The 26,019-nt window shown below is 40.1% G+C and overlaps 1 protein-coding gene across 14 annotated transcripts in view; it reads right to left on the bottom strand.

Annotated features, from left to right (window-relative positions):
* TEC (tec protein tyrosine kinase) overlaps nucleotides 1-26,019 on the bottom strand; it is a 147,008-nt gene that overhangs the window by 27,547 nt on the left and 93,442 nt on the right. For 13 of the 14 annotated variants that reach the window (XM_073237647.1, XM_073237652.1, XM_073237648.1 and 10 more), the window contains 8 exons: nucleotides 22,556-22,660; nucleotides 18,901-18,982; nucleotides 18,136-18,264; nucleotides 15,602-15,642; nucleotides 14,504-14,679; nucleotides 10,707-10,772; nucleotides 6,187-6,241; nucleotides 3,983-4,062 (listed from right to left, as the gene is read on the bottom strand). In XM_073237647.1, the coding sequence (XP_073093748.1) occupies nucleotides 3,983-4,062; nucleotides 6,187-6,241; nucleotides 10,707-10,772; nucleotides 14,504-14,679; nucleotides 15,602-15,642; nucleotides 18,136-18,264; nucleotides 18,901-18,982; nucleotides 22,556-22,660 (734 nt within the window). The remainder of the gene's footprint in view (nucleotides 1-3,982; nucleotides 4,063-6,186; nucleotides 6,242-10,706; nucleotides 10,773-14,503; nucleotides 14,680-15,601; nucleotides 15,643-18,135; nucleotides 18,265-18,900; nucleotides 18,983-22,555; nucleotides 22,661-26,019) is intronic. The other variant, XM_073237655.1, reaches the window with a different exon arrangement.

Genomic DNA, 26,019 nt, shown 5'->3' with positions numbered 1-26,019 from the left:
GGACTGGATGTCATACCTGAGAGACACGTGTGTAAACTCAGATATGAACAGCTTTAAGGAACTAAGATTGACTTTTAAAGCCAACAAAGCCCCTTAGAAGAACTGGCCTGGTACCTTGCTTACAGAGTTCCCAGCAGCCTTACCAGGTGAGTAAGGAAGGTCACTTCCTGGCAGGTGCAGGAACCTCAGGAAGAGAGGAATTCACCCAAATCTACAGGTACTGCAGGTACAACCTGATGGCAAGTCTGGCTTAGCTGTCTGGCCTCGAGAAGCCTTTAAAAGTTCAATCTGAAATTCCTTACAAAAAGTTCCAGCAAAGCACATTTAAAAGATCCCATGTAATCAATTGCTCTTCTTGCTGCACTTACGCAAATAATCAAGCCAACTGTTAACTGTTTACTTAATCTGGATACTTCTAATAAAAATGAGAGTGATTTTAGAGAAAAGTATTGTTTCAATAATTCAGTCTTATCTATACTAAATCCTAATACTAGTCATTGAGATGTAAACTCGATCCAGAATTCTAGTTTCCCCATGATACCTAGCTATGATTCTCAATTAGACTCTTCATATTTCTAGTTCTCATATTCAGCCATACATTCTTAATCTCGTCAAGTTTGTCCTTCCAGAATGGAAAATCCAACTCCAGATGTTGCTACTTAACCTAATAACAATTTGTTCTATCTTGCCTAAAAGCCACAAAACTGCAAATAGTAATAGAAATGAAACCCGGAATAGAAGTGCCAACCTTCCGAGGCCCTCTCAACTGACCAGTGATGGAGACCTAGCTGCACCCTTTACTGCGCCCCCTCTCAGCATGAAGCAGCCAGAGCAGTTGTCACCCCTTTTCCCTAGCAGCAGCTAGAGTCTCTCTATCTGTAGAGGGGAGAATGAGACAGGGACCATAGGCTTAGAATAAGTGAGAGCCTCTGAAGAAAGCAGGGCAGGATATTTGCAGTCAGAGCAATGTAAAATTACATGCTAGGAACCTCCCCCCCCTACTAAAACTGTTGAACATTCTTCAGTGAGATCAGTTAATGTTCCCCAGATAAAGAAGAGTAGCACATGTTTTATTATGCTAATCATTTGTAATTCTGTATAAGATTACTTTAGCATACTAAAAGGCCCAAGCCTATGTTCTGTCTTTCCTCCTTCAGATCTGATGAGGTTATTTTGCAAACTGAGCAGCTAACTTAGCATGCAGACCCAGCTGTACACAGCATAGTAAAAGGCAGGATTCTTTAGCAAATAGACAATACCTCAGTCCACCTTGGGAGCTGAGCAGGCAGCCTTTTGATATGCTCCCAGACAAAGGCACCGGTGTCCCAGAGAAAAATCAAGGCAGGAAATTCCTTATGTTAAGTTAATTTTTAATATTCAGAGAACACTTAACAAGTCCTTCCCCAAGGCTTTAGAGATAGTCCCCACCTTTTTGGACAGGCTCTAACACAAGACCTCAAATCCCTTACTCTCTCGAGCTCCACCCTCCTTCAATATGTAGATGATCTCCTCCTGTGCAGTCCCTTCCTACAAACCTCTCAACAAGATATTATTCTCCTTTCAAACTTTCTCTCAGAACACAGCTATGGCATTTCACCCTCCAAAGTTCAGCTGTCTGCCGCTCAGGTCACATACATACCTGGGAATTCAGCTCTCCCCGTGCTACAAGGCCATTACCATAGACAGGAAGAAACTTCTCCAAACCATGCCCATTCCAAACACCAAGCAACACATCCCTAACTCCCAAACGGCAAAGACCATACACAGTAATCCTTTCCACGCCAGGTCTTCCCCATTAGATACACAACTCCCACCTTAAGCCATTTGTCTCAGCTTATTCCCCTCCCACAAATCTCCCACAGGTTCCTACTCCTCCACCCTGATGGAACCTCTTACTCTCCGCATTTCGCACTGCTCATCTCCACTTTCACTCATCACTGAAGAAGTTTCTGCCAGCACAGAGTCCTAAGACCTCCCTTACAACCACCATGCGTCATGCCTCAGGATTATTAACCCTGGTCTCAACACTTACTCTCTCACCAGACCCATCTTCCCAATGCCAGCCCTTTCTTCTCTGTCAGACTGTCCAAAAGATTGTACCATCAAGGATTCCCTTTGCCCTACAGGTTGCTTTGCTGCCTACACATATGTCCCCCAAAATGCTATTAATTCAGCCACCCTATGTAAACATAGCAATTAGCCCAAATGCAAAAAAACTTCTAACCAAACCTTTAACCAGCTTATATTACAGGATTACCAACCCCTCTCCAAAGACCATGACCCTTATTGAACCTGGAAAATGCCATCGCCACTGCAGACCAAGGGCTCATCTGAGGTCCGCCCCCCATCAATACAAAAATGAACTTCATTGCCCCTAATCAGCAGGAAGCAGTTACTGAAGACTGACCTTCACCCCTTCCCAAATCCTCTACCACTTATAAAACAGAAAAGGGAGGAATGTAAGAATATAGCAATTTATCCTCCATTTACCCTATGGTCCCAAGCACATAAACCAGTGAGAATTATGCCTGGGGTTGCCTGGGGTTGCCTGGGGCTTACCCTGCCTTATCTCTAAACATCCCGACCCTCCCCCAAAGCAACAGGCACCACACTGCTGCCCTCTCTGTCTCCGTGTGTCTGTCTGTCTCGCTGCTCTCTTTATCTCTCTGTCTCTGTCTCTGTCCCCCTGCTCTCCCTGCTCTCTCTGATCTCTGCTCTCTCTGCTGCTCCCTCTCTCTCTCTCTCTCTCCCCCCCCACCCCCCTCTGGGGCAGCCACTCTCTCCTACAGATAATAAAGTCTCTTGCGTGGGCCCGTGTCTCCAGAGTCATTCTGGGTGAGGAGGGTCGTGGCGAGATACCCTTTCAGGAATAATGTCACTTCACTGTTAAAATGCTTTCTAACCTGGTAACCAGAGGGTCCCCACACATCACCCTTTCTATTCTCTGTACAACTTTCACTTTTTCCCATGTTCCTCTTAGCTTTGCCTTTCACCTTGGTAAGTGGACATTCTTAAAGTGGTCATGATAACATGCTTGGTCCCTTGCATGAGACTGTGAAACAGAATATTTACCGACTCCATTTACAAATGGTTAGAAGTCTTAAAATAGCTATTAGATGGTTACCAGTTTCTGTCCCTGCTCTTGGTACAAACGTCTAGTGGCCTTATATCTCTAAAAGTGAATAAACTAGACTTACAAAAAATGTACAACTTCTATCTCAGATGTCTTTCTAGAATGCAGATCCTCTCAAGTTATCTCTTCCTAAAAAACCCTTTCAAGAGAATTCCTGCTACTCTTAAGATACAGCTCAGATTCCTCAACACTGACGTGCCCTGACCCCCACTTTGATGTCTCAGGCTTCTCTCTACTCCCTTCACCTGCCTCTCCCATTCTACAATCCAGCTGCAATACACTTCTGTCAGTTCCTTGAGCTCATCACATCCTCCCTCACTTCTGGGTCCAGGCAGGTTCCTGGGTCAGAAGCACTCTTTCCCCTTCCTCCAACTTCTTTTTGCTGCTGCACCCATCAGGTGTCAGCTTGGATGTCCATAGACAACATTGATGACTAATTCAGATGAGCCTCTAGCACTCACACAGGCACTGCCCTCCTAGCACAGCACTTACACCACCATAACTGTCTGTCTGCCTAGCTGAAGCCCCCTCAACTAATGGAGGGCAGGGTCTGTGTCTACTCTGCTCACTGTGGTATCTTTAGTGCTTAGTATGGTGCACAGTAATTCTTTACTGAATGCTGCTCATGTTACTATAGCCATTCTCAACAAAAACATATGGAAAACTATAAGGAAAATTACTGAAATATGAATATAAAAAGAGTACAGACTTTAGAAATCAAGTTTGGAACAGTTTTCTTTTTAATGCTAAAATGCAGCATATTTTTGGGAAATTAGCAGTTCATACAAACTAAATAGGAACTTCATATAAGAACTCTAAATAAAAAAGGGAGAGAGTGGGATTACTTACCCTCCAAATTTTGTATAAAGGGAGACTGTGTACATGCCTGGTTGACTGGAATCCCTTACCATAAAACCACCTTCTTTATCCTAAAAACCAAATTAAGAAAAAATTTTCAATCTAATAACAAATATCAGTGCCATGGAAGAGATTCAAGAACCAAATCTTAACAATTTATGATTACTATCCTTTGCCCAGGAAATATGCTGTGGAGAAGCACAGTTTACAAACAGGCGACATCCACGTAACTTTCCATTTCATACTGAGCCTTGAGATTAGCGAAAGGGAGCCTTGCTCACACTTCCCCACAATCACAAACCTGCACACATGCCAGTATGAAACATTTCAACAAGATAATCTCTCAGGGCCCCTCCAAAACTAACAAACAAGAGCCCGTAGCTCCTTTAAGTTCATGGGGGAGAACAGTTACTGAAAAATGTATTTCTTAATGATTGGGTTCCATTTCATACATTTTTTGTATTTGCTATAAGCTTTGAATCCTGACTCAATATGATCTTCTACCCACACGGCATTCTTCCTATAAATACTTCAGTGCTCTTTGTAAGAACATTTTAAAAAGTCCTTAATTCCCCTGGAAATTCACATTAAGTATCACTCTTCACAAAAGGAGAAAGGGAGGCACAAGTAACTTAGAGAAAATCAAAAGGCAGAGAATACACCGAATGACTAAGAGAGAAATCCTCATCAGGTTCTAAGACAAAGAGCAAGAAACAGAAGCCAAGAAAATTTTATTCTTATTCATGGGACAAAATAAAGTCCCACAAAAAAATCTGATAGGAACAAAGACAATAGCCATAATAGTTAATCAGTCAGTAAAAAGTATAGTAGCTACCACATATTTATTGAGAACTTAGTCTGCTTTAGTATGTTCTAATATGTGAATTTGCTTTCTCCTCAGAACAGCACTAAGAGGTCGGTACTCCTGTTGCCCCCACTTTATTTTACAGATACGGAAATGTGGCACAGAAAGGGTGAGTGACTTGCCTGGGTCACACAGCTACAAAGTAGCAGAGGCAGGAATTGAATCCCAGGCCTTCTGGCTACCCACTCCCCTAAAGCTTCCTCTCATTGTGGGGTCATGGCGCAGGCAATGTGCTACTCCCTGTGGGGGAGTAGGCGTGGTTACATGTCATTGGAATGAAGCAAAATCAGCTGTTATTGCTCTCAACATAAACTGCAGAAACAAGTACCCAACAAAACCTTGACTGGTGGCTGTAAGCAGAAGACAAAATGAGAAAGCATGGACTTAAAAGACTGGGAACTATTACCAAATAGAACAGCTACATCACAAATGCAGAGAATTACAGAACATCTTCTAATCCACAACCTCCTTCCCTTGCTGATGTGAAAAACAGACTAGAAAAGTCACAACTAGACTCCAGCCTCCTTACTCAGTCCACTGCAGCTTCCTCCATCCTATAGCTTCTCTTTTGTTTTATTTCTTTTTAAAGTGTGGGAATTTGGGCACATTTCTTTCTAAAGGCAACACGATGTTTTATTAAAACTTCACTTACAAAAGGATCATGTAATACTGATGTAAATTTTTTCAAAACAAATAACTTCAAGCAAAATGGAAAAACACATTTAAGTACTAAAATCAAGGTAGCAAATGATAAATCAGTCAGAAAGACAGTGAAGAAAATACTACTTGTGTATAGCTATTACTTATTGGTTTGCGCTTGTTGCTCCCCTCAGAAAAGATTGTCGGACTCCTAACCCCCAGGACTTCAGAATATACCAGGTTTACAGAGGGGATCTAGAAATGAGGCCCTTAGGGTGGGGCCCTAATCCAGAATTATTTGTATCCTTATAAACGGGAAATTTGGACATAAGAGACAGTCATGCATTGATGGAAAAACACAGGGAAAAAAGGAGGGAGGCCTGGAATAGATCCTTCCCTCACAACCCTCCGAAGGAGCCAACCCTGGCGGCACCTCGGTTTCTAACTTCTGTCTAACCTCTAGAACCATGAAACAATCTATTTTTCTTGTTAAAGCCACATGGCTTGTGGTACTTTGTTTTGGCAGCCCTAAGAAACTAATGCACCAGTATTCATTTTATATGATTAAAAAACCCAAACCTGTACTTACTGTATTTTTTAGGCTTTAGAAACAGAGTATGTGGAATTACTAATCAGGGATCATTACAATTAATTTTTCCTGAAACCAAAGTCACAAAACAAAGACACTTACTTCACTTCTGAGGAGTTGCTCTGCTTTGCTTCTGTTCATATTTCTGCAATACCATCTGAACAGAAAAAGATACATTGAAGGCCTCAGGTTTTTAAAATAATTTTTATTCTTTTTAGGTAATAGTGTTCACCAATAACAAATACAATAAATAAGAACAAGACATTACTCATAATCTCAATAATACAGACAGCCACTAGTAAACATTAAAAAGTATGTATGTTCAGACCTAGTCTACCCATATCTTTATGAAGACACACATGTACACCAACATTCTTTTTTTTAATTAAAGTATAATCAAACTATGCTTGCTAATTTATAACCTGAATTTTTCATGTAACAGTATATGACAGACATCTTTGCAAAACAATGTAGTTGTAGATATCATGGTATGGTTATACCATAATTTATTTAAGCTGTTTATTATTTAACAAAAATCATTCCCAGTTTTTCACTATTACAATAATAGTAAGAATGAACTGTACTCCACAGATGCAAAACATGCAGGAAATGTCACTTTATGTTATTGTTTTTAATTCAAATCTTCTCCCAAGGTCCCATGCCACCAACAGGTAGTAGATTTCCCTGGAGGCTCCCCTACTGAATTCCCCAAAGGTCCCAAGTCTCAGAAGAAACAGCAAAACAGAAGAGCAGCCCCCTGGGTCTTCAGGACTTACTGGTTCTAGCATAATCCCCAGACCTGGTGATCACCAGAGACTCAACTGTAGGAATCCCACCATGGCTACAGGGTACCTGCCCTCCCACCAGGTCCTGCCACCACTCTGTGCCACACCCCCCAAGCCCCTGCTGATCTGTGCCCCTTCTTCACCCTTGGCAAATCTTTCCCAAGTAAAGATGGACAATGCCATCTCCTGCCTCATTCTCAGAGGCCCTCCTCTCTCCCTGCTTCCCCAGCCCAGTCCCTCCAGGCAATTATGAGCAAGTAGACCAAAGAACATGAGCTCAGCCTGTTTCCTCCAGCCTTCACATTCAGTATTAAACTTGTTTTTGGTTTTGGTTTGTTTTGGTTGCCCTTTAGAGGGCAAAGAACCCTCCACCACAGTCCTATTTCCTGATGCTTCCAGTGTTATGAAACCAGCTCTGCCCCTCAGGATGTCTGAATTTCCACTACTGATCAGCCTTTTGTAAAAGAATCAGCACCTGCTTCTGGCCCGGGAAACACCCTGAGACAAGTGAACACAAAGGCCTTCCCCGATGGAGGAAGGTAAAAATACAAAGAGCAAAATACAAGACCTTTTTTCACTGGATTCCTTTATACAGTTGTATCAGCCAAACAAACATAAATTACAATCGCAACACAAGCTGATGATTTATTTTCTTTGGTGCCTGAGGTGATTAACCAGGCCTCAGAGTTGTGGGCATTGAAGATCTCATTGCTGTGGACCCCACGTTAGGAACTGAGACCAAGTTCAACAAAACTGCAGTCTAATCAATTTCTGAACACAACTGAGAAATGCAATAAATGAGAACGGAATGAATTCTGTCCCTGAAGCTTTTCTGTTGATACAAGAAACATTTGTCCTGATGCCAAAAAGCCATAAAAATTAATTAAGGAAAGGGAACTGGAGTTCTCCTTAGGCATTAGAAGCCAGCAGGACCTGAAAAACTGAAGAAAAAAAAGATCCAACCCTACACCTCCACAGTGAGAGTAAACAGCTGACCTCATCTCACACTCAGATGCAAGAAAGCTAAATTGTGGCTCTCAAGAGGAAATTAGACACAAGATACTCTGAGAAAGAAAGAGGTCCTTTCCTCACCTCGCATATTTAAGCTCCTGGGAAGACCTACAGGAAATAAGGGAAACAAAGGACACCACTGCATAAAGGGCAGGCTCTTTGAAATCCTGCTCGAGAGGTCATTCTTACCGCATTTGCAGATTCCCCACAAAGGATATCTCCCTCCCTAGAATATAAACTCAGACCTTTAATGGTCTGTTGCAGGAAGGAAAGGAGGGAGGAATGGTAAACAAATAAATAGATGAATAAACCCGTGTGAGCATTTCCTAATGACTCTGTGGTTTCTCTTCCTCTTGTACTAATCCTGTCACCAGGCAAAAAGGGAAAGACAGCAGTGGCTCGGCAGAAGCCAGCCTGCAGAACTATCCACACACAGAAATGCCTGTTATACTGAGTTAGCGCCTTCTGACTGAAGAACTATGTATGTAGGAAGAATGCCCAGGGTTGTGAGTAACTTGTCATTCTGTTCTTACATATCAAAAGCCCCATGTCAGTGAGGTTTTCAGATTGACTGGTCACTTCAAGACCCTCCAGAGGAACAGGACTTCAAAGTGGTGTCTGAATGGTGGGGAAAAGGACATTTGGGGATATGCCATCCTTTCTGGAAAGGTCAGATTCTGGCCAAGCTTCCTGGGTAAATTGTAAAAAAGAAGACAATAGGGATAAATGAAGGAAAAATAGAAACCAACCAACCAACCAGCTCTAAATTCTTGTCAGTTCTCCAGCATGGCCCTCGTCTCCTGGGCCACCCCCTCGAAGCCTTATCCTAGGCTTTTCCCTGTTCTGAGGGCCCTTTCATTTCTGTCCCCTTCTTCCTTTAACACCTTTCCACCAGGAGCACCTTCCTGGCCATCACAGTGAGCCTCTTTCTTTCCAGCAGGAGTCCGGCTGCTCCTCTCCTTCCCACACGGCACCATGGTTGCAGAGGTCAGGACTGTGCTGACAGGCCCCGAGTCCGGCCCAGTGGGCGATCTGTTGCCTGGGACACCCCTTAGACCCAAACAGTAGAACTCAAGATTCAACAGCTGAAAAAAGGCTTTTTAACTGCGGGAAATTTAAGATGTGTTACAAGACGGGCAGTTGCAAAAAACTGCACAAACCATGGGTGGGAAGACAGCCGGAGAGAAGGGGCATCTCTGCCCACACTGAGAAGAGGTTTCCCCTCTCTGGTGTAGCTGGGCATGACGCAAGGCCATGTAGAATCCCTGGCCTCTGGGCAGATGGCCAAGGGGACTCCTACACCACAGGCTGTCTGCAGCAAGCTCATTTAGTACACAGAGGAGAAGAGTCCTCAGAAGAGAGGAAATTTCCAAATTTAGATATATCCAAAAAGCTCAGGGCAATGAATCAAAAATTTCATAAAATCCTGATTTGTAATCCCACGAGTCATAAGGGGAGTTTTCACATTTAGATAAGGATTATCTGGTTTCCAAGCACAGCCCTTCGCATATGATCAGCTAGTCCTCAGTCCGATCACTTCAAAGTCAGGTCCAAGTTTTTTGCCTGGCAGCATCTTCCCAATTCTGAAGATCTGGCCCTACTTTCCTAAAATTTATTTAAGAACAGAAACACTATTTTATTTACATGGTTTTTAAACCCTCACCTACTTCTAAACCAACTTTGAGGATCACAGCACTGAGTGCTGTGACTTTTGAGCCTATTAATCCTTTTCTAGATCTTGAGGGACACTCACACTACAAGAAGTGACATGAAGGAGAAAACAGCTTTGTATTGGTGGTGGTGGTGTGGTGGTATTTTTAAAGAAGTGAATGAATCATCAGAGTGACCACCTCAGAATGACCACAAAAGAGCATTTGGTACATAAGCGCCTCTATTAAAACCTGGCCGTGCAGTGCTAACTGCCATATAAATACCATACCCACCACTGTCTCTGGAAAACAATTTGATGGCATGCATTAGAAGTCTTAAGTTCATAACTAGCTTTTATCCCATACATACATTTTTAGAAATCTAGTTGAGGACAATAAGCAGAAAAAGGTTATCCCAGTTTTGCCTCAATAACATAATGCCCCACAAATAAGAAAACAATTGTACAAACAACTGCATATCCATATGCCATAGGCAGTGTCTGATACATGCTAAGATCTCAGTAAACATTTGATAAATTCCTGACTGAATGAACTATAATGCAGTTATGAAAATGTTTTCAAAGAATATTTAATGTCAAGAGGAAATACACTCACAATATACTGTTAAATGGAATAAACAGGATATAAAACAGTATATATAGTATGATTGTTTTTTTTAAATATAGTTAAAAGATTGAAAGAAACTATACTAATGTTTACAGAGGTCAATTCTAGTTTATTCAGGAGTAATTTTTCTTATCAACATTTTACATATTTTCAAACAATTTTAAAACAATAATACTTTATTGTTATTATAATTAGAAAAAAGAAAATTCAAAAAAAATTTTTAAAGGCCTTCTGGGAAACAGTATTCTGATTTCTTTAATGAAAGAAAAATGATCTGTATTTCAGTCAGCTAAGCTGCAATTTATTTAAAATCAATTCAACTGTCTTACTTCTGTAACCTCATTTACTCATAGTACCTTCAGGTAAAGTGTATTATAGAAACTAATTCTCACAACCTCTTTTACCACCTTAGACAACTGAGTAAAGGATATGTTAGTTCCACCTTCTAAAGATAATAAAAGGTATCCATTAATCTCCAAAGTCCTTTATATAATTAGGAAAATGAAAATATTTCTGGTTCTTCATAGTCACAAAACAACCATTTACTTACTCATATTGATCTAAGTTGTTTGATTTCTTTCCTGTTACATAATTACTTGGGATATAGCCTTCACTCCTAGAAAGAGGAAGAAGAGTTTAGATGAACTGAAATGATTTTACTGAGAGGTTATTAAAAGATAAATTATTGCCTTCCTGAAATAATTAAAGCATAATATTGCCTAAAGCTTATGGGAAAGATTAGCTAGTCACCAACAATCCAGTATATCTATAGCATTTCACAGTTTACAAAGCACTTCCTTATTTGATCCTTATAAAAACTGTGAGGTAGGCTGACATTACTGCACCCACTTTCTGGTGGAGAAAACTAAGACTTATTTAGAAAGATCAAGGGACTTTCTCTGAGTCCCAAAGTTAGCCAGCAACAGGGCCAGAACTTGAACTCTAAACTTGTGACTAGATTCAGAGCCCTTTCTAATATTTGATGGTACTTCTCTTAAATTCACAATTTCTTGGCATGTTTCAAAGAAATCACTACTTCAGAAAAGTGAAAGTGTTGGATTAAAAAAAAGTATCCCTTCAATACCTCAACAAGCCAGGTACAGTACTGTTTCAAAGAGGGTGGTCCCTCACCTCTACATCAGTATCATCTGGGGACTCTTGTTAAAAAGGCAAATTCATGGGTCTACCCCACAAGATGTGAATTGAGAAGGCCTGTGTAGGGCAAAGGAATTTTCAAATTTACCCCAGATGACTCTTATGCACATCACAGTTTCGAAGCACTCATACCTGATATTTGCTAAAGAGTAGATCTCAAACACTCTTACCACACACACACACACACACACACAAAGGTAACATGTGAGGTGATAGATGTTTTAATTTGATTGTGTACTTGTTTCATAATGTATGCACATAGCAAAACAGCATGCTGTACACCTTAAACATTTGTGATTTTTATGTGTCAACCATACTTCAGTAAAACCAGAAACAATTTAGAAATTTCAGAAAAAATTTAGTTACAAGAGGAAGCCCTCATGGTATGCAGATTCTTGATAGGAGCCAAGACATTCAGCATAAAAGAGATACATACATAAAATTTTTAAGTTAGCAAAAATCTTGTAATCTTAAATTTGAACTCTTAGTAGGAACTCAGCACACAGACACACACACACATGTGCATGTATGCAGCTCTGCTGCACTCAGACAGGCCTAGAAGTAATTCAATAGCAGTTAGAATCCTGGCACCCCAGTTGTCTCTAAATAGTATTTCTGACTATAAGGATCCAGCATTTTCCATGCTATGGAAAAGTGGTAAATTGAAGGTTGGGCCAGGAAAAATAATAGATAAACTTCAGCCATTTTATTTTACCCAGAAAGCAAGGATGCTAAGAAAAAAAAGGGGTCCCCAACCCAAAACAACTACCACTGACCTAAGACAGGACAATTGAAGCAAAAAGAATAACGTCTGTCACGGACTGAAACCAAATACATACACATCAGTAACAACACTTCAAAAAGTTACTGGTTACTTGTTGTCACTAGAGGAAATTCAGTTACCAGCACATTATTCTGAAAATTGGTGAAACAATCAGGGATTTCTCTTGCTTTTCCTGCATGAACTAATGAACTGGTTTGAGGAGGCAGTTCTGCTTTGGAATGTTAATAAATGCAGATGGAATGACAGAATTAGAAAATCACCATCTTGCAATCCCTAATGAAATAACAGATCCAAGGAATAATTAACAGATGCCAAAATCATTAGGTGAACATTGATGAAGAACTCTGGGGTGGAGGAATGAAGCCCACAGCTAGACAGCAATCCTCCCAGAGCCCGAAGCAGAACGATAAGTTATCAACTGCTAGTGGGATCAAGCCTCAGATTATAGTTTATAGGAAATACGACATAGAGACATATTAAATGACACAGTATGGAAGCAATTAGCTGAATCTACACTGCGGCTCATTTCACAAGTAAACGACCTGGTTTCATCAGTAAGTCAAAAATGAAAAAAAAAGGAGTGGGTACGTGGGGACTATTGTAGAATGGAGAGACAGAGAGACATATCTGTCAAGATGTAACATGGGAACCTTCTTTCAAGCAGGCGAAACAGGAATTACATGCTTGGTACCATTCTTAGACTTGGCCCAGAAAGGCCCCTGCTCTGACCTCATATTTTCAAAAACCTGCTAAAAGCCTATGTCTGCTCACCGTCTTCTAGACCACCATCTAGACCAGCCCTCTTCTAGGACCCCAGAATTATTTGTCTATTGCCGAGGCCTGTACAGGCTCTTTCACTGGTTCATCCTCTGAAAAGTAAATTATGCTAGTTGTGTGCACCCACCTCCTGCCAAGGTCCAAAGGGTGGCCAAGCTGGAGGGTGGCTTTGGAAAATCATGTGGACAGAGCCTGGATATATGATGGAGAGCCACACATATGCGATGGGACCTGGGGCAGAAGGGAAGCAAAGCGCCCCAGGGTCTGGCCCCCAGCGCCCTGTCACACACCGGGCATGCCACTCTAATGCCACTCTAATTGAAACCCTGTTTTCCTTGTCATTTTGTAGTATGTCTGTCAAATTGGAGGGTAAATTATATTTTATTTACCACTTTGCTAACTTAACTTATAACTTCTAAATATTTAGATATGTGATCTGTGAGTTTCATCTGCACTCTTCTTCCAGTCCTGAGAATGTTTGGGGAAAGTCCATGCAGATATTTTTTAAAAACCATTACTAAGTATAATAATGACATGGTAGTTGTTTAAAATAAAAAATTTTCAGCAGTTAGACTTAAGGGTGAAATGACATGATGATTTGAATTTAATTTTAAATACTCTATAAAAAAAACAATTGGGAGGATTGGAAAATCAAGACTGGCAAAATGTTGGTAATTTTTTAAGTCAAGTGACATGAGGCTCCACTATTCTATTATGTACTTTTATGGACGTTTGAAATTTTCTATAACAAAAAAGAAAAAAGAAAACTTTTGCAGTGTTTGGCAAAGGAAAGCAGTGATGACGTTCTTGAAAACATAGAATAAAAGGTTAAGAATTCGCAAGAAGGTAATAATGCACAGCAAACCTGCACTCAGGAGGTGAACTGCTGATGAGGAACGAGCAGAAGGACCTGCCTAACCCAGAGACTTCCTCTCCTTCTCCAGAAGTGACCTGAAGAACACAGAACTGGAAATGGGTAGGGAGGTGGTAAAGAGACGTGGAGCAAGGGTATGCTCTGGCCTGGACAAAAGTCCTCCTTTTCTTATCCATGGGAACTCAGAACAAAAACAGGATTTTATTTCAGAGGTAAAGACAGGACACAGAGTTTTCTTAATGAAGCTTAAAAGATACTCATCCCCTAAGTTTACACATATTTAGCTGTTATTTATTAATAGTAAGGTTGAAAGTACTGTTCCTTTAAATCTTATCTTGTATAAATAATGCTTGGTTTAAAATCTGTTGCACATTATGTGTATGTATGCATTTTATACACCCACACCCACATAAATTCTCTCAGGAAAAAAATCTAAGATTACTTACCGTAGTGAAAGAAAAACATAAAATATAATATCTCCCAAGATCAAAATAATCCAAATAAATGTATGATGGATGAGAAAGAGACCAGTGTAACGAAATGTATTATGATTTTGGAAAGAGGTGGTTGATCCATTAACATTTATTGAGTCAACTACTAAGAATCCACTGTGATACTGCAATGTAACGTGTACTGACTCTCACCTTTGGCCGGCTGAGCCAGTCTAATTCTCGATAGTTACAGATTATCCTCTTCTTACTCAGCACTCAACTCCCACCTACTCACTGTGTGTCATACACAGAGAGGGAATACTTACCCGTATTTGTCTCTTGCTTTCCACCAATGAACATCATTCTTTTCTAAGATGATATACTCTTGACCTCTCTCTAATCTGAGATCATGTGCTTCTGTTGCTTGGAAATCATACATAGCTACAACTATTTCTTCACTATTATCTTCTTCTTCAGGTGGAATTGGTGGAGGAGGCCTTCGCTAAGAAAAGGGGACAAATGTGAAATTCAGTCTTCTGTTTGAAACCAGGTGTGAAGGGAAACAGAAATAGTTTGCACATCACCACGGAATAACACGGAACCTCAAGTTCACCTCGTGCACTCAGGGGAAGCCTCCCATGAGTGCAATGGTGTTGGTGCTACTGGACCTCTCATGGGTTTCAGAAAATAGCACATGAGCAAAAACTGTCTCTACAGTTAAAAGGCTTCTGCTCAGCGTCAGGGCTGGCACTTCCACATGTTAATGAACAGGAAGACTGAAGGCAGACCCGCCACTCAGTCGGCCTGCAGTGGGGAAGCACACTGTGGGGGGCGGTCCTTTACCAGGTCTCCTCCCACTCAAAAGAGCTGGCATTTCTTTGTGCCTACGATGTGCAAAGCACATACTTTGCACCTCACACACACCTCCTCATTTTCTCTGCATTCTAATCCCATGAAGTAGAGTATGTAATTTCCATTTTACAACTGAGGAAACAATGATTTAAGTAACCCATGTAAAGTCACTCCTATTGGATTCAGGTTGGATCAGGTCCTGTCTGGGTCCAAAGGACATGTGTTTTCCACCATACCTAACTCTTTGAAGGCATATGTTAAGTCACTGCAGTCACTCCTTTGTCATGCTGTGGTCTGAAGACTGAACTATTCCTTTAAAGTCTCACAGCTCTTACACAATTCTTGAAGCCAAAATACAGGCAGAATGCCAGGTGATAATAGTGTCCCCAGTGATAATATCAGATACAATTAAATTAATACTATTTGACACCAAGAAAAAAAATCAAGTTAGACATAGCATATCTCTTTCTGATATGATTGGTGTGGGTGCAGGGTGGGACACAGTATCACATGAACAAATATAAACATATTTAATAAACTGAAAATGTCTCCAAAAGTTAAAGACCACCTACCTTCTTTGGTTCTGGTGCTGGAGGTAGTGCTTTTCTTATGCCTAAAAATGACAGTAACAAAAATAGGTCAAAATGCCATCTACCAATGACTGACAGTTCTAAGGAAAACTGAAAATGAACACACAGACAAGAAGTCTGCTCTGACTCACTCTGGTGCCTGTTGCTTGTATCAGTGTTTTAGAACAGAGTTCTTAAATGCAATTAAAACTGGTTTGTATTTCTGTCTTCCTGAACAGGCTATAAATGTCATAGGGATTAAGGACATCTTACTCTTTATATACAAGTGAGATTACATCAAATAGAAAAGCTGCTCTGCAAAGGAAACCATCAACAAAATAAAAAGGCAGCCTACAGAAGGAGAAAAAATATTTGCGAACTATCCATCTGATAAGGGATTAATATTCAAAATACATAAGGAACTTATAAAACTCAATAACAAAAAAAAAAGAATAACTCAGTTAAAAATGGGCAAAGGACCTAAACAAACATTATCCAAAGACGACATACAAATATGGTCAACAGATACACAGAAAAGTGTTCAACACGGCTAAATGCAAATCAAAACCACAATGAAATATTGCCTCACACCTAGGATGGCTACTGTCAAAAACACAAGAGATCACAAATGCTGGTGAGGATGTGGAGAAGGGGAACCCATATACACTGTTGATGGGATGGTAAATTGGTGCAGCAACTATGGAAAAGAGGATGGAGGTTCCTCAAAAGATTAAAAATAGAGCTACCACATGACTCAGCAATCCCACTTCTAAGTGTAGATAGAAAGGAAACAAAATGAGTATCTCAAAGAGGTGTCTATGGCTCCCATGTTCATTGTCACATTATTCACAATAGCCAAGGTATGGAAATGACCTAAGTGTCCATGAACAGATGAATGGATAAAGGAAACATGGTGCATATATACAATGAAATATTATTCAGCCTTAAAAAAAGAAGGAAATCCTGTCATTTGTGACAACATGGATGAAACCTGAAGGGCATTATACTAAATGAAATAAGCCAGACAGAAAAAGACACATACTACATGGTATCACTGATAAGTGGAATCTTAAAAAAAATAAATAAAAGTCAAATTCAGAAACAGAATAGAATCTGTTTCTCTCAGATCATGTTTCTTTCTCGCTATACAGGTATCCCCCATTGTTCAACAGTATGTGTTATACCAATTCACTTTTTCATATTTTTTATTGAAGTATCATTGACAATCTTCTATTGGTTTCAAGTGTGCAATACAGTGGTTCAATAGTTACCCATATTATTAAATCCTCACCCCCACTACTGCAGTTACTGACAACAAAGGAAGATATTAGAGAATCATTGACTATATTCTCCATGTTGTACTACTATCCCTGTGACCAACTTGTATTGATTCAGAATTTTTCTGCCCTTTTATCCCCTCAACCTTCTCTCCACCACCCATCCCCTTCTCCAAGGTAACCACCAGTCACTTCTCAGTGTATATGAGTCTACCACTATTTTGTTCATTTTGTTTTGTTTTGTTTTTAGATTCCATGAATAAGTGAAATCATACGGGATTTGTCTTTCTCCACCTGGCTTATTTCACTCAGCATAATACTCTCTAGGTCCATACATATTGTCACAAATGGCAGGACTTCTTTTTTATGGTTGAATAATATTCCATTGTGTATATGTACCACATCTTTATCAATTCATCTATTGATGGACACTTAGGTTTCTTCCATAACTTGGCTATTGTAAATAATAAGGTGATGAATATAGAGGTGCATATATCTTTTAGAATCAGGGATTTTGTTTTCTTCGGGTAAATCCCAGAAGTGGAATTTATGGGTCATATGGTTTTTCTATTTTTAGTTTTTTAAGGAGCCTCCATATTGCTTTCCACAGTGGCTGCACCAATTTACATTCCCACCAACAGCACAGCAGGGTTCCTTTTCCTCCACATCCTCACCAACACATGCTATTTCTTGTCTTTTGGATATACACCACTTCACTTTTACAAAAGTCGTATTATACCTGCTTTTGCCAACCAAAAGAAACCTGAAGAGGATTTTCAGTCTCACGAAAAAAGGTGAAAATAGGGCTCAGTATCTATTTGGTAGCGAGCCTTTATAGGGAGAGCAGCTCCTTGAGCAGTGAGAGTGGCCCCACCAGGCTCCTTCCCCGGGAACTATACTCAGCATCTCAGTCTCAGCATCCAGCCTCCATAGCTTTGAGCTGTGCCTGTGAGTATCTGTACTTTACTTGGATTTATTTTGTGCATCTGTTAGCAAGATATGTCCTAATGTATCAGAAAAGTCTAAGAGAGGGTATTTTTGGGGTCTGAGAATGGTCAAAATGTATTCCATATAAATGAGTGGTTTATATTAATATAAAATAATTTCTATTATATAAAATAATAATTGCTTCTTCACTTCATGCCATTTCGACTTATGAAAGGCTTCACTGAAACATTCTGCTTTCAGGTAACAGAAACCTGTACTAATAATATGTACATTCTGAGAACAATATAATTATAGAATAAAATGAATACTTACTACTCTCAAAAAGATTGTATTTTTCACATCCAGGTGCTAGTTTTTCAGTTTGTCTGCAACACTGATAACTTCCATCTGCCCAAAATTTAGGATGATATTTAATCATAATATTATTGTTGTTCTTTATTTCTGTAATTCATAGACACATTAAATGATTAGTGAAATCATTTAGACAGAACCTTTCATAAGTAACACCATCAATCATTCTTTGCTTTTTGGATTCAATGTTTATTATGTGAACACTCTCATAACATCACATAATACAGCATTCAGAAAAATCCAAATGTTCTCTCACTTCCTTGTTTTGGTGAAGTACCTTTGTTAGCAAAACTGACCTCTGCTATAATGTGATGGATAAACACAAAAGTCAGTTTGTTCTACCAAAGAATTTATGAGGAGTGTGCAGAACAAATCACCCATTTAAACACTATGGACAAGTCAATTCATCTACACCAAATGTTAACTACATAGGCAATTTCTCAGAAAATACTAAATCCTGTTATCATAAAAGTCTAGTGCTTTATCATCTTCAAATGTATTATACATTAAATTAAAGCATGTTTTTCTTAGAAACTATATATACGACACTAGAAAGAATCAAATATAAAAAAAGGAAGTTATGTTCAACATGTATTACAGTAACAGAATGTCCTTGGAGAAACATTATTGTAGATTAAAAGATCATAAATGCAAGATACATTTTACTTCTTTTAGTGATAACAATGTTAGTATGTACAGATTAGTATTTCACTATATGAGTTTTACCTTCTTTTAACTTCTTCACCCACCGATCCCTACTTTGTGCACTAGGTGCAAAAACGTAAAGTGTGTTAGCATCATGAACAACCTAAAACAAAACAAAAGATGGAATAGATGAGAAATACTTAGACATAGCACTTTTGTCTAGCACAGAGCCCTCTGTACTACAGGCACCAATAAATGACTCTGGAATCATCTAATAAAAGTCAGTTACCTCAAATCCAAAGAACCTAGATTCCTTTCTTACAAAAGCACACCTATTTCTTCATGTCTACACTGAGTGGGATATACATTTTGCAAAGGACTGTGTTTTTATAGAAGAAAGACATATACAGAGGCCAGGATGCTTCACTAATCTTGTCCCTTCTTGCAGTGTAACTAACTGGAGTTACGGAGTTACTTAGGTAAACTTGGTGTAACAGGGATTATTCTAATCCAATATTATTTTTAATAATTCTAATCCAATATTTTTTCAGTAATATTTTAGATGAATGGACTACTCTTACAGAGTCACTTTTGCCTCCATAAATAATTGCTTCCTTTTACCTCCATAAATAATTGCAGTAGCTAACTTCATTAAGCACCAGTCATCCCAACTCTATGCTATGTGCTTTACAGACATTAACTCAGATAATCCTACCATCAAGGTAATCCAACTCAGATAATCCAACCAGATTTCTGTTTTACAGAGGAAGAGATTAAGGCTTATCACAGACCCTCCAGTCACACAGAATGTACAGCAAATGGTGTCCCCTAATGTTATGCTACTTAACCTACCCATCATCATTTAGCTGGGAATCTAGAAAGCCAGGATCCGACTTCAGAGCCCAAACTTTTAACCACAGTCCCTCTTATAAAGGTAACTCCTGGTGAGCAATTAAACAATATCATTTTTAGTATTTTTAATATTAATAACAACATAAAGCCTGGGAAATTAACCCAAGAATTTTGTTTTTGGTCTGCCATTTTACCCCTTGATGGTCAGCCATGAGGCAGATATACCTTGGGTGGCTAAAAAGAAGTATATAGCTAGAAACCTCCCTCCACCACGTCAACAGCCAGTGGATGGAACACAAATAGCTCTTTCATTGATAAATAGCTGTTCCTGACTATATTCAGTAGATAATTCCTTCACATTCATTTTAATCAAATAAATGAAGCCTGACAGCAATATGAGCATATAAAACAAATAATGCTATGCTCCATTCAGTGATTAATTCATCCAACTAACACTGTCCTGGAACTGCAAAAGCTACAAAATAAATCAAATGAAGCCTATTCCAAAACATCGGTAGAAATACCTTATTACAAGATAGAAAGTAAGACATGGTAGAGAGGTAAAGATAAAGTGCTAAGGGAGATGTACGGATGGATGTTGCCTCATTTAGTTCATGGTTTTCACACCTGTGATACTGTGATTAAAATAAGAAATACGTGTTTTGTCTTCATTGCCTTCCTGGCACAGAGCTCCTAAAACTTTTGGAATTTCCAGTGCTGAGAGTGATAAAGATGTCTTTTGTTATCTAGTGAGGTGACTTTTGGAAAGCAAAGAGGTTGGAGATCAAGTTCAATGACCAAATGATGTTATCAGTCATGCCTGTGAAATGAAGCTTCCGTAAAAAAACAAAAACGAGAGGGTTCAGAGAGCCTCTGGGTTGGTGAAACATGGAGATTTGGGGATCAGGCTCTGCATCCCTTCCCCGCACATTGCCCTATGCATCTCTGCTATCTGGTAGTTCCTCAGTTATATCTCAGTTAGTTCATTATAAATAAACTGGTTATCTAGTAAGTAAAATGTTTCTCTGAATTCTGTGAGCTGCTCCAGCAAATTAATCAAACCCAGGTGGGAGGGGGGTTGTATAGGAACCTTTGATCTATAGCCACACAGACACACACATCCACCCTTATATATACACTCAACAGACCTAACCAAGGAGATTTAAATCAGGCTCACATCTAGATCTGAGTGGTGGGTGTAGTGCTGATAGCAACAGCAGTAGAAAGAGAAGTAACAAGAAAATAGTAACAGCCACAAACACCCCTCTTGCTCTCACTGTTTATCTGAGTTGTTTATATGTCACCTAATTTCATCCTCACAACAACCCCTGGAAGTGAGCACTATTATTGTTATTATTCTCATTTTTTAGAAGAGGAAACAGATACAAAGCAGTGAAGTGACCAGAGATGGGGGTGGTGAGGCACTGGACAGGGTTCTGCACCGTCTGCTGCGAGCTCTGGAATGTCAGGGCCCGACTCCCGAGCTCATGAGGCCTGTGTGCACCAACATCCTGTGTGGATGCAAAATGGCTCAGGATGCCACAGCCATCCTCCTGGGGAGTAAGGATATATGTGTGTGTGTTCCAGAGAGGCTTTTAACTCCCAAAGTGACCTTGGACAAGTCACTCAACATCGGAAAGCTTCAATTTCCTCAGTCATAAATAAGGAGAGTATGATACTTAGCTCCCTTACACAATAGGATCACTATGAAGAAAAAAATAACTTGGTAAGTTTTTTTAAAATTACAGTTTAATCGATACATAATGCTAATATTTTGTTTTGCATCACAAGCAGATTTTTAATCTCATTCCTGCTCAAATAGCTCACTCCTACTTTTCTTGGCTTCTTAATACCTCATCCACTTTTCCAGTCTCAGCCCCCATTCCTCATCCTAACTGCTCTGTGCTAAGTCTAAATAATAGCAGGTTAGGTCTGGGTTTTAGAAAATTCAGGACATTGATGGACTCTAACCAACCAAAACAAGAATAAGAAAAAGTTACAACCACGATGTAAGTAGTTCATGAAGAAGTACAATTACTATTAAAGTGATAAATGAACCTATAAACCACCATATAACCCAGCAATCCTACTTCTAGGTATATATCCAAAGGAAATGAAACCTAATCTTGAAGAGATACCTCCACTCCCATGTTCATTTCATCATTATTTACAATAGCTAAGACATGGAAACAACCTAAATGTCCATTGGCGAATGAATGGATAAAGAAAAACTACCTTTCTGTGAATATATATACACACATACACATACACACAAATGGTATACTATTCAGTTTTAAAAAAGAAGGAAACTCTGCCACTTGCAACAACACGTATGAACCTGTAGGATACTATGCCAAGTGAAATCAGCCAGGCACAGAGAGACAAATGCTGCATCATGTGGATCATCTGTGTAATCTCAAATGGTCAAATTCATGGAAGTAGAGGTGGTTGCCAGAGGCAGGGGCAGGAAGATATTGGTCAAAGGGTACAAAGTTTCAGTTCTGCAAGCTGAATGAATTCTAGAGAGCTAATGTACAACACGGTGACCATAGTTAACAATGCTGTGTTGTATACTTGAAATTTGCTAGGAGGCAGATCTTAAGTGTTCTCACCTCAAAAAGAAAAAAGAAAATGGTAACGATGTGAAGTAGATATGTTAATTAAGTTAGGTTGATTGTCATCATTTCACAATGTATATCTATATCAAGACATCGAGTTGTACAACTTAAATATATACAATTCCTATGTGTCAATTATACCTCAGTATGGCAGAAAAATTATTTTAAAAATCAACCACCAAAACAATGATAGGAAACTGTAATGTCAAATAGTAAGCATGGCTAAAAGTCCAGAACTGCATTGTCACAAAAATTTGCCAGCTCACCTGAAATGGATATTTATTTTGACAGGGAATGACACCGTCTTCATTCTTCACTATTTCCACACATTTGATTTTTGAAATATCAATAAATCCTTTTCTGTATTTTTTCTGTTAAAAGGAAAAAAGGGAGAACCATTACAATAATAAGATATAAGAAAAAATGTTATTAGTAGTATTTGTTGGTGAAATCACTGTCTCAAAATATTATAAATTCCTTAATAATTATCTAATGTCTCCCTTTATTGTTAAAACTGTTTAAAATACTAATACTGTGAGGATTATAATCAAAATGATTAAGTCCTTTTATTTCAAGAGATGAAATTTTCCAATCCTTCTCCCCAAAACACCTTACAGCAGAGAAATGGGCTCCCTTTTATTGTTACTTTCACCTCTCAGACACATCTTTTTAACTTCCTCACCTTCTTGGTGACAGCCCCCCAAAAGGAAACATCGAAATCCAAACCAATCAACTCCATGTACTTGATCACAGATGCTAGTGCCAGCCAGCTACACTTCCCCCCTAGCATACAGAACTCAGGAGGATGTGAGGTGGACTTCAGGTGTTTACAGAAAGCCCCCCTTGCAAACTCTATTGTCAAATGTTCTACTCATTTCCCCTGTCACCCTCCCTCCCAGCTCACTGCAAATCTGCCTGTGACATTTAACTCCTGGCACATCAGGACCCCACCCCACCCCGACCCAACCATCCCCCACACCAAATCATCCACACCCCTGAGCTTAGTAACCTCACTTCTGAGATAAATCAGAGGGAAAAATCCCAAAGAATATGAAGTAGTACGTGCAAACATAAGCGATAAACATTACAAATTATTAAAAACACAAAGAGAAATAAAAAAGGTTTCCTGAATGGCATTAACTGATACATTCCACACAAGAACCTGTGTAAAGACTACAGTTCCTTGGGGAGCCAGGAAAGGGTAGATATTCATATGATAAAGAATAGAAGGAAAAGTAGAAAAATGAAGAACACTGCAGCATTTGGGGTGACCCAGCCATCCTCTGGACTGATCATTCAAAACTGCTTCATCTAATATTCTCAAATTCCCTTGTGGTCACAATCTCTGGGCGCCCTACCCTACTGCCCAGAACCTGCTCAGCCTCCTCGCATCACCAGAAGACTTTCGGATCTGCCCATTCTCCCAGACCATCAGCTCCCATCTGACACCCGACTAGACCACTCCGGAGGTCATTTCACCAGAGCGTCCTCTCCCTGCTCTCTCTCCCTCCCCCCCACTTCTCTTTCTCTCTCTCTGTCTCTGTCTCTCAAGTCCCCTGATATTTTTGTGTTCTCTCAAGTTTGTCTTGAGTCCTAGCCATACCTTTCCCTATTCTTACACACTTGGCTGAAGAAGATAAAAAAAAAAAAAATCCTATTGTTCTTCTCTCTGCTTAGCTCGGCCTTACTGCTGCTCCTCAGTTCTTCTGTGTATCTCTGGTGGGTACATGGAACCCATGAACACCTCTGGTGGGTCTTCAGAATGACAAACCCTTCCCATTGCCCTCATCCCAGCAGACAATCTCGTTCACCACTATAAAGAGGAGGGAACAGCCACCCCACAGGCACACCCCCAATTTCTTCTTTCTGCTCAGGTCAAAAGTACTCTACATCCTTTTCTCTTTCATCTTGTCTCTAAAAGAAGGTTAAAGGACACAACAGTCAAGATACTGTAGTTGACGCTTAATAGATGTTATTTCATTCTAGGCTCACAAAGCCCCTCATTTTATAGATGAGGAAACTGCAGCTCAGACAAGTTAAATGCATTACCCCAAAACCTCAGTGACCCCCCAAATCCCACTAAACCCTGGGATGTCCCAGCTGCAGAGTGATGACACAAATAATGGAGCCAAGTCCATGAGGGGGCAACAAGGACTCTGGGCATGAACTAAGCTTCAGCCAGGATAGGAAGAAAGACATTCTCTCCACTCCTCCTCTTCTAAGGGTCTTCTTTCTCCTGCCTGTGGACACATTCAGGCCAAGAACCCTTCTTCTGGCCGTGCTACTGCCCTAGCTCTTCTCTTGCCTTCCTGAAAGAGAGGCGGTTACACCCGCGGTGCTCATTTCCTTTCCACCCACTCCTTAACCACTTGCAATCTGCCTCCCAGCTCACCACACCTACTGAAGGCAGTCTCAAATACACCACCAATGACAGAACCCAAAGGTCTTTGCTCAGCTGTCACCGCCATAGACTTCCAGGAGGCAATGGGATGCTGAGCTCTCTTCTCGCTGCCCAGCCCTGACTTTGGGTGTTCCTGGTTTCTCCTCCTCCCCTGCCCCTCACTTTCCCTCAGGATAAGACCTATCTGTCCTGTGTCAGCAACTCCATCAAGCAATACACACAGTCAAGGTAGAGAAGCTCATTTTCTGGGCAAAAGGCCCAAATATTGTGCCATTTCATCCTCACAGCTACTCTGGGAGTTAAGAATTACTAGTCACATTTTACAAGGGGAAGAAACTAAAATTAAGTCAAGTGCCCAAGTTTACCTGCAGGAAAACAGACACAGTGTTTATTACACAATGTAGTAAGAACTGTACATTAAAAAGATGCTAAGGGAACATGGAGGAACTGGGGCTTTCATGATAATTTTAAAAGAGAAATTCTGATATGTGATAGGGAAGGAATGAAGAGCATGTGATAGGGAGGGAGTAGACAGCACATGTGAAGAAAAACATATCCCAGAATGACCTTAACTGCCTTATTGGTGAAACAGGAATAATAATAGTATCTTCTTCACAGCTACAATTACACAGCTATGAGAATTAAATGAGTTAGTATTTGCAAAGTGCTTAGAAGAGTATCTGGCCCATAATATGATGTCTGTGTTTGCTACACTGGGTTGAAGGACTGCTGCCTGACACGGGATGGCAACTGGCCAGCAGCCACCCAGGAAAGACCTGGTGTTGGTGTGAAGGGGTCTGGCCAGACAGCACCACCAACTCTGCTTCAGTTCATGGGCAAAAGAAATTGCCAGACTGCCATTCTCTCATTGACAAGTCACACATGCTCCTTGTAGAAGCCTCAGAAATTACTAATAGCACAAGGAGAATCAAATGACCCTCATCCCCCAACTCTGCAGAAAATTACAATTGACATCATGGAGTTTTTCCAGACATTACTCTCAGGGTCATCTGTCACCTGCCAATTCTCTTAGCCCTTGAGCAGCAGGCATGTGTGGTCGGCTTCCAAGATGTCCACTGCCACCCACCACGTGTCCCTGCCACCAAAAGCAGTTGTTAGGTGCGGGTCAATCTATACAGGAAAATTTGGGATGACTTGCATACTGAGTGGACTTATGCCCTCTAATCTTGTGTTCTGTGATATATAATCTATTCACATACTGCACTAATATTTGGGTTTGCAGATAAAGGTTCATCCTTAAGTTGCTCTTTTATGGTTTTATCTACCCCACCAGCAAATACTGATTGGCAGTGAAGTACAGTGCTGCAG

This window comes from Manis javanica, chromosome 5, assembly GCF_040802235.1.
Source record: "Manis javanica isolate MJ-LG chromosome 5, MJ_LKY, whole genome shotgun sequence".
Taxonomy (NCBI): Eukaryota; Metazoa; Chordata; class Mammalia; order Pholidota; family Manidae; genus Manis; species Manis javanica.
The sequence above is the reverse complement of the archived record's forward strand: the minus strand, read 5'-3'. Positions and strand labels throughout refer to the sequence as shown.